This window comes from Dreissena polymorpha, chromosome 10 (genome assembly GCF_020536995.1).
Source record: "Dreissena polymorpha isolate Duluth1 chromosome 10, UMN_Dpol_1.0, whole genome shotgun sequence".
NCBI lineage: Eukaryota > Metazoa > Mollusca > Bivalvia > Myida > Dreissenidae > Dreissena > Dreissena polymorpha.
The window spans coordinates 30356184-30365418 of NC_068364.1; the positions used below are offsets into that span (position 1 = coordinate 30356184).

The window sequence follows — 9235 nt, forward strand, 5'->3', positions numbered from 1 at the left end:
ATGACCTTGACCTTGAACTTCCACCACTCAAAATGTGCAGCTTCATGAGATTCAGGTGCATGCTAAATATCAAGTTGCTATCTTTAACATAAAAAAAGTTATGGCCAATGTTAAAGTTTTCGGACGGACAGACGCCATATATTTTACATTTGAGCTTGAAGGATGGCCTTGACCTTCACCTTCCACCACTCAAAATATTCAGCTCCATGAGATACACATGCATACCAAATATCAAGGTGCTATCTTCAATATTGAAAAAGTTATGGCCAATGTTAAAGTTTTCTGACGGACAGACGCCATAAATTTGACATTTGATCTTGAAGGATGACCTTGACCTTTCACCACTCAAATTGTGCAGCTCCATGAGATACACATGCATGCCAAATATCAAGTTGCTATCTTCAATAGTGAAAAAGTTATGGCCAATGTTTAAGTTTTTTTCGGACGGACGGACGGACTGACATACTGACGGACAGTTCAACTGCTATATGCCACCGTACTGGGGGCATAACAAATAATTTTTTTGGGTGAGGGGGGGTATAGTGTGAGGGTGTGGTGGTCATTTATTAGATGATCTTTAAAAAAAAAATTGGGGGGGGGGGGATTCGGGGGCGTGGGGGATGGTTTGGGTGGAGTCTATTGTGGAATGTCAGGTAAGAGTTGTTTTGTCAAAGTATCAATCAAATCTAATCATAAATAAAAAAATTATGGCAATTTTAGCAAAATTTAATAATTTTACATTGAGAGTCAAGGTCATTCAAAGGTCAAGGTAAATTCAACTTGCCAGGTACAGTACCCTCATGATAGCATGAAAGTATTTGAAGTTTGAAAGCAATAGCCTTGATACTTTAGAAGTAAAGTGGATCTAAACACAAAATGTAACCATATATTCAAAGTTACTTAGTCAAAAAAGGGCCATAATTCCGTAAAAATGACAACCAGAGTTATGCAACTTGTCCTTTACTGTCCCCTTATGATAGTTTGCGAGTGTTCCAAGTATGAAAGCAATATTATGATACTTTAGGGGTAAAGTGGACCAAAACACAAAACTTTACCAAATTCTCAAGTATAAAGGGCCCATAATTCCGTCAAAATGCCAGTCAGAGTTACATAACTTTGCCTGCACAGTCCCCTTACAATAGTTAGTAAGTGTTGCAAGTATGAAAGCAATAGCTTTGATACTTTAGGAAAAGAGTGGACCTAAACACAAAACTTAACCAAATTTTAAATTTTCAATGATAGTAAGTAAGTGTACTAAGTTTGAATGCAATATAGCATTGATACTTTATGAGAAAAGTGGACCTAATAGCAAAACTTAACCGTAGCCGACGCCAAGGTGATGGCAATAGCTCATAATTAAAAATAAATAAATAGATGAGCTAATAAACAATTCCATGCCAACAAATTTAAATAATTTTACAGTATATTACCTCGAACATCAAACTTTGTAGGAGTCTCCAGACAGACGTCCACATCGGGCCTAGAACACTTGTCCCGTATGACCTCGAGTTTTCATGACAGGGTGACACGTCATACCTCAACATCGGGTCTACCGTGCTTGTCACGCCAGACATCTACTAGCGGACTGCTCGACAACTTGAACTACGGAAGCAAATACGAGCAGGTATCCCTCGGTCAAAGACAAAAGGGGGGTCCTAGGGTTTATGTTCTTGCCAAAGACAGGACGAAGTTTGCTCAGTCAACGGTATCGATGAAAAGGCAGACTTCTTCGACGTCAACACTGGAAATTGAAGACAGTGAGGATATGATGGAAGAAGTGAATATAAACCCTGACTCTTCATCAGGGAGTGACCTGGATGCTGAACATATGTGCTAAAATGAAACGCATGGAAAACTGGGCATAACTCATGTGCGTAAAGTTTTGTGCTAGATTATCCTGTACACTGAATGTTGTTTAGAAGAAACCTTTAACAAAACATTCCATTAAAGCGGAAAGTGTTGTCCCTGATTTGCTTGTGCAAGATGCATAGACTAATCTGGTTTGACACTTATCGCTCATGCATTAAGCCCAGTTATCTCAAAATGAATTCATCTTAAAAACTGCTCGCATTTAATACCGGAAATATGGGCAATGGCCATTTACTCATTTGCAATGGAACAATTGGTCTGAAGAATTGTTTATACAATTAAACTTGCTCATATTACATAAACGTGGATACAAAAAGATATAAGGTTGCACACACAAATAGTTGATTTGAATTTTTTTTGCAAGCAATCCAGAGCAAAGTATTGAATGGTTTTAAGTAGTATTATTACAAAGAACAACTCCCTCCATCTTGTCATACATGCATTGTCATTTTATTACATTCTCTAATTTATATTAGACTTGCATAATGTAATTGATTTGCTTTACAAATTGACTATGTAAATAATAAATAATATATGTTAACAAATATATAGTATTGCCTGTAAAAGCTGGCCACATAATAATATTATTGTCCCCTACCGATTTCACCAGAGGGGACTTATGGTTTTCGCTCTGTGAGTCTGTCTGTCTGTCACACTTTTCTGGATCCTGCGATAACTTTAAAAGTTCTTCATATTTTTTTCATGAAACTTGAGACATGGATAGATGGCAATATGGACATTATGCACGTCATTTCATTGTGTTCCTGCGTTAAAAATTATGGTTGCTATGGCAACAAATGGACTAGAAATACTCCTGAAAATGGTGGTTTTCTGGATCCTGCAATAACTTAAAAAGTTCTTCATATTTTTTCATGAAACTTGAAACATTGATAGATGGCAATATGAACATTATGCACGTAATTTCATTTTGTTCCTATGTCAAAAATTCTGGTTGCTATGGAAACAAATATATACAAAAATCTGACAATGGTGGAATTTCTGACAATGGTGGAGCCGGTAGGGGACTTATATTGCTTGGCAATAGTCTTGTTATAATATATATATTATAATTTAGATGTTATTGGAGTCGTTCAAATGAAATATTAGTTTAATATTGTGCAATGTTTTGATGCATATGTATATATATGATAATGACAATTTGAAAAACAAATGTAAGTAAAAAAAAAATCGAACTTAAGGTAGCTATAATGTTTATGTCTAATATGCCCTGTATGTCCTTAATTCTTTTTACACATAAAGAACTGTTAAATATATTTGTTTCAAACATATTATTTTTAAGACCGAATGCTATTTTCAATAAAGTCAGTAGTGGTATTTCGATATTGGCAAGTCTCTTTCGGAAAATTAAAAAAATTGCAAAGTTTGCCTGGAAAAAAAATGTGGCTCGCAGTTTATGAATATATAACAGATCTGGTGGTTATGTTTATATTATGAATGAATAATAATAAAGTGTTTCTTGCTAATTAATTTTAATTGAAATCCAATGTGAGAATAGTGCAGTTGATCAACTTGTTAAATGCATGCAGTCAATTTCAGATGCACATGGTAAACAATTTCAAATATACATTCACAAAAACATCAATGAATTCATGGTATTTAACTTAAAATGAGGAAAACCTGATTTTTATTTTATGTTACATGTCTGGGAACATGTGTTCTGTTTGCACGAGTTTTTACATGTAAATTATTTTATGATAATGTTAATGTATTGAAATGTGTGAAAGAATGTTGGCAGCATTGCACAAAATGTTTTAGAAATGTAACTGCATATATGTATATACTCTGTAAATGTACATGTGCATATATAACTTATTAGAACTGGAGTCCATGCTTTTATTATACATTCTTGTGGTTCACAGTGCATTGTTATTTAGAAAGTATTAACAGATCATTCATGGCAATATTTGTATATAATTTGAATGTTATCAATTTGGCTTGTTTTATTACATAGAAGGCAAAGGACCTGTACGTGAGACTTTCTTAAATAAATTTTTTATTAAATCGTAAAGTATTGCCCCTTATGATTATCCTGTGCATACTGCACAGTTTAATCTGGGTCATCATTTTACGTACTTGAATTAAACCCATTTTCCCAGAATGAGGCTTATTTGTGTAAACAAGAGCGCCACGACCCTTAAGCGTATTCCTGTGTTCAAATGGTCCAACAATAGACTATGCAATAGACATAATAATTCCTTAAACACAAAACTAACACATTTTTAAATATAAAATCCTTTCAAAATCATGAAGCGTATCAAGCCTACCGCAAAGGTCACACTGAAAGGTTGAAGGTTAAATTTGGCCATCACACAGCTTGAAAATTTCTGTCTTAGCGATAACTTTGCCATATTTTGATGGATTTTTTCATAATTTGAAACAATTGTGAACCACCATAAGACGACAGTTTGTATATAACGTTAATTTCCCTCTCTTAAAGGCCAAGGTGACAAATAGAGATCAATTTTAGACTGTTGCCATAAAAGGGGTTTCAGGACTGTTACTTTGTCATGCATCATGAAATTTTACCATGTTACCATGGAAATGGTCATACCTACTCCCATTGTCCTAGTTAAGCAATCTACGGAGCCAGCAGTCCAGCAAATAATCACCCTTCGCCGTCGCTTTCCTCTCGCCCGGGCTTACAAAATAATAGCAAATTCGATATTATACATCGATATATCGTCCTTGCAGAAACAACATTGCATATTATGCGCTCATCATTTTGATGAGAAAAGATATGATTCACTTTTAAAATCTCTTTTCCTAGATGTAGTTCGTACGTAGTAACTTAAGCATGTCTAGCAGTTACGCATACACATTTCAGATCGATTTCCGGCCAAAGCTATGAAAGACCTGCAGATAGCTGGGTAAGGTTTTAGCGGCAACGTGATGTTTGTGTGATGGCTGGGTGAGGTTTTAGCAGGGACATGATGTTGATGTGATGGCTGGGTAAGGTTTTAGCGGGGACGTGATGTTGATGTGATGGCTGGGTAAGGTTTTAGCGAGGACTTGATGTTGATGTGATGGCTGGGTAAGGTTTTAGCGAGGATGTGATGTTGATGTGATGGCTGGGTAAGGTTTTAGCGGGGACGTGATGTTGATGTGATGGCTGGGTAAGGTTTTAGAGGGGACTTGATGTTGATGTGATGGCTGGGTAAGGTTTTAGAGGGGACATGATGTTGATGTGATGGCTGGGTAAGGTTTTAGCGAGGATGTGATGTTGATGTGATGGCTGGGTAAGGTTTTAGCGAGGACGTGATGTTGGTGTGATGGCTGGGTAAGGTTTTAGAGGGGACATGATGTTGATGTGATGGCTGGGTAAGGTTTTAGCGGGAACGTGATGTTGATGTGATGGCTGGGTAAGGTTTTAGCGGGGATGTGATGTTGATGTGATGGCTGGGTAAGGTTTTAGAGGGGATGTAATGTTGATGTGATGGCTGGGTAAGGTTTTAGCGGGGACATGATGTTGATGTGATGGCTGGGTAAGGTTTTAGCGAGGATGTGATGTTGATGTGATGGCTGGGTAAGGTTTTAGAGGGGACGTGATGTTGATGTGATGGCTGGGTAAGGTTTTAGAGGGGTCGTGATGTTGATGTGATGGCTGGGTAAGATTTTAGCAGGGACGTGATGTTGATGTGATGGCTGGGTAAGGTTTTAGCTAGGACGTGATGTTGATGTGATGGCTGGGTAAGGTTTTAGAGGGGACGTGATGTTGATGTGATGGCTGGGTAAGGTTTTAGCGAGGACGTGATGTTGATGTGATGACTGGGTAAGGTTTTAGAGGGGACGTGATGTTGATGTGATGGCTGGGAAAGATTTTAGAGGGGACATGATGTTGATGTGATGGCTGGGTAAGGTTTTAGAGGGGACGTGATGTTGGTGTGATGGCTGGGTAAGGTTTTAGAGGGAACGTGATGTTGATGTGATGGCTGGGTAAGATTTTAGAGGGGACATGATGTTGATGTGATGGCTGGGTAAGGTTTTAGAGGGGACGTGATGTTGGTGTAGGGTTTTTCCCAGGAGGGCAAATGGGCATGGCGCATTACTTTCAAAAAGGGCATTTTAGCGCGCAGTTTAGGCAAAAAAGGGCAAAAACGTTCCCTGAATACCTGAATTACGGGGAAACATTAAACACATCAGAAGCAGCTGTGGAAAAAATAACATAAAAAAGCACATTTAATGGTAAAAGATGTATTTAACTTACTATGATTTATATTAATATATTTACCTTGCAATGTACATTTAAGTTCCATGCTGTTTCAATAAACTGTACAGCACGACAAACATAATAAAGCAATATATGGGCTCTAGGAGAAGTGCCCCCCCGGAGAACTGCCCCCCCCCAAAGATTTTTCACTGGGCGGAGAACTGCCCCCTCACTGTTTTTGTATAGGGCGGAGAACTGCCCCCCTGCTGATTAATAAGGGCGGAGAACTGCCTCCCTTTCAGAATTGATGACCCGGAGAAGTGCCCCCTAATTAAAGAAATAGCGGTTGAATGACAATAACGCCAGTAACTTTCTTGCTATTATGTATGGAAATTGAGTGAAATTTCAAAAGTAATATAAAGTTGTACAAGTAATAAAAGTTATAAAACGGCATAAAATACCTACCTCGGCATGGACGTCGTCACGTCGCCAACTTTATAATCACGTGCTTTTCGTCAATGTGAACAAAGAAAAACAAATAACTTTTTGCTAATAAAAAGTTTTCGCGGCTGAATTATTTGATATTTTCCCCGTAATAAAAACAAACAATTAGCATGCAATTTAATCCATCCTTATGCCAGCTGAAAACAATAATTTATTTGTTTGTTTTCGCCAATTACGGATTTGGACGGTTCAATATAATAAACCCGTATGCGGCTTTATTCAAAGCTAACAAGTTCTTAACAATTAAGGTCGGTCCGGTCTACCAATTAAAAGATTAAAAGATCGCGGTACTTATCGTTAACGGTAACAAGTTCTCTGCCTGCCTTATTAGCTGCTAATTAAAGCAACTGTTACCGATTTTGTTTGTTTGGCATGTCGACATGATCTGCTCAAAATGCAAACTGCGGACGACTCGACGGTCTGGCGATGCTACCGACGGATAAGGTGCTAGAAGACATGAATTAACTAAACAACATAAATAAATTGCTTATAAATTCAACTTCACTTCACTTTTTTCTTCAAGTCAGCTAAATTATTGCCTTTGCCTTGCCTATTAATTTACTTTTTTATATGTCAATTAACTTTTTTTCCATGGGTCAATACTATCTTTATAATGTAAATTAATTCCGATGTAACTTTTCCTCCATAAGTACCGAGTTGCACGTCTATATTTAGTTGCAACATATTGCCAGTATTAACACGCACGCGTTTCCTGTGTGGATCTCGACTATGTTTCGCGCTCTTATTAAAACACGACTTTTACAAGGCATTCATGTATAGTGAGTGGTGCAGTTGCGTACCAAGGGCCTTAAACAGTATTATCACATGCCTCTAGACAATTTGTGTTATTCAGTTCGATAAATGGTAATATACTTGTACTGAAATTAAATTGTTACCGGATAAAATGTGTACGGCGATAACGTAAAATTACCCGTAAGTATTGTTTTCACTACGTAACTAATAACTAATATGACACCGGGGGGCAGTTCTCCGCCCCTACAGATTTGATCGGGGGGCAGATATCCGCCTACTAAATTCTGACAGGGGGGCAGTTCTCCGCCCCTACCGATTTGATGGGGGGGGCACCTCTCCGCCACCTTTAAAATAAGGGGGCAGTTCTCCGGGGGGCAGTTCTCCGGGGGGGCACTTCTCCGGATACCCAATATATGATATGAATCTGATTATACACAGATCCACTAACATATAAATGAAACCATATTTGTCTTATCCCATGTTCTAACAATAATCTCGACGGATGTTTAAAATAAAATTGCGAGTAAATTGATCGCTTACAATATGCGAAAACTCATTTCCGTGACATACATCCACCTAGTAGATTACAAATAAATAAATAATGTTGTTGCTATCTAAAACATGTTTATGCATCGTTGATTATCACAGACATTTCATTAATTCCTTCTTAATGTATAATCTCCATCGTTAATTCGATCGTTTACGACGTTATTTGCCATTTTTGACGAGTCACAATTTAATTCTGTATAGTCCGCCATGTTGATGAAATGTCAAATGATGTAAGCGACAGGTGCGCATAGCAACGTTAAATCGTATACGCGATTCGCATTTGTGAAATTGGTATACGTCTCAGTAATTATTTCAATAATTAGATCTAATTATCTTAAAGACGAAAACGATAGAGTTTGTGAATTTAAATGTAATTATGCGTAAAAATATATGTTTTGATATAGATCTAACTGAATAATGCATGCAAAGCACAATTGTCACGAGAATAACATCGAGTTTTTCATCAAAAGTCTCCGAAGAAATGATTATATCGTGGAGGAGTACACATTGCCGAGCGAAAAGTGCGCTTGGTATAACACAGCCTCCGGCATTATCGATTGATACTGACACGGGGTTATTCACGCATGACTAATTCACAGCTTTGGAGCAGTCAGTAAGACCTACCTATAAATCGAGCACTGTTATAGATTAAATCTGCTCAATTAAATATAGTCGATTAGACGTTGACGTCTCTCGAGTAAATCAAGCACAGTCGGAGCGTCACAGACAATCAAGGAAGCTGATTTTGCAGACCAAGTTAGATCGTAAGGCAATAAAGATGTTATCAATAAGGGCCCGTGGCGAAATTTGCCTTTGAAAAAAAGGGCGCGTGGCGAAATTTGCCTTTGAAAAGGGCAGCGTGGCGATCCGGGAGGGCGGCGTGGCTTTTCGCCACGCTAAAATGGCCTGGGAAAAACACTAGTTGGTGTGATGGCTGGGTAAGGTTTTAGAGGGGACGTGATGTTGATGTGATGGCTGGGTAAGGTTTTAGAGGGGACGTGATGTTGATGTGATGGCTGGGTAAGGTTTTAAAGGGGATGTGATGTTGGTGTGATGGCTGGGTAAGGTTTTAGCGAGGACGTGATGTTGATGACAACGCTGGGCTTCATCTTTCTTCATGTAGAACATTTTTACAATCACATACAGGGCTTTCCTTAGACCTCCAATCTCAAGAGTCAATGACTCTTGGGACCAAATTTTCAAGAGTCAAAATCAAATTTGTATGAGTCATAATAATAACGCAGGAGAGTCAATGATCTTTTGTACTTAAAGCGAATTACTGAGATATATATATATATATATATATATATATATATATATATATATATATATATATATATATATATATAAAGCAACAAATTTACAAATATCTAAACATTTATTTCTTAATAT

The 9235-nt window shown here is 37.6% G+C and overlaps 1 protein-coding gene across 4 annotated transcripts in view; it reads left to right on the plus strand.

The window, feature by feature from the left end:
* LOC127847823 (dual specificity calcium/calmodulin-dependent 3',5'-cyclic nucleotide phosphodiesterase 1A-like) overlaps positions 1-3792 on the plus strand; it is a 305382-nt gene extending 301590 nt beyond the window's left edge. For 2 of the 4 annotated variants that reach the window (XM_052380018.1, XM_052380019.1), the window contains one exon: positions 1452-3792. In XM_052380018.1, coding sequence (XP_052235978.1) covers positions 1452-1837 — 386 coding nt within the window. In that variant the 3' untranslated portion in view covers positions 1838-3792. The remainder of the gene's footprint in view (positions 1-1451) is intronic. The other 2 variants (XM_052380016.1, XM_052380020.1) reach the window with 1 other exon arrangement.
* The last annotated feature ends 5443 nt before the right edge of the window (positions 3793-9235 follow it).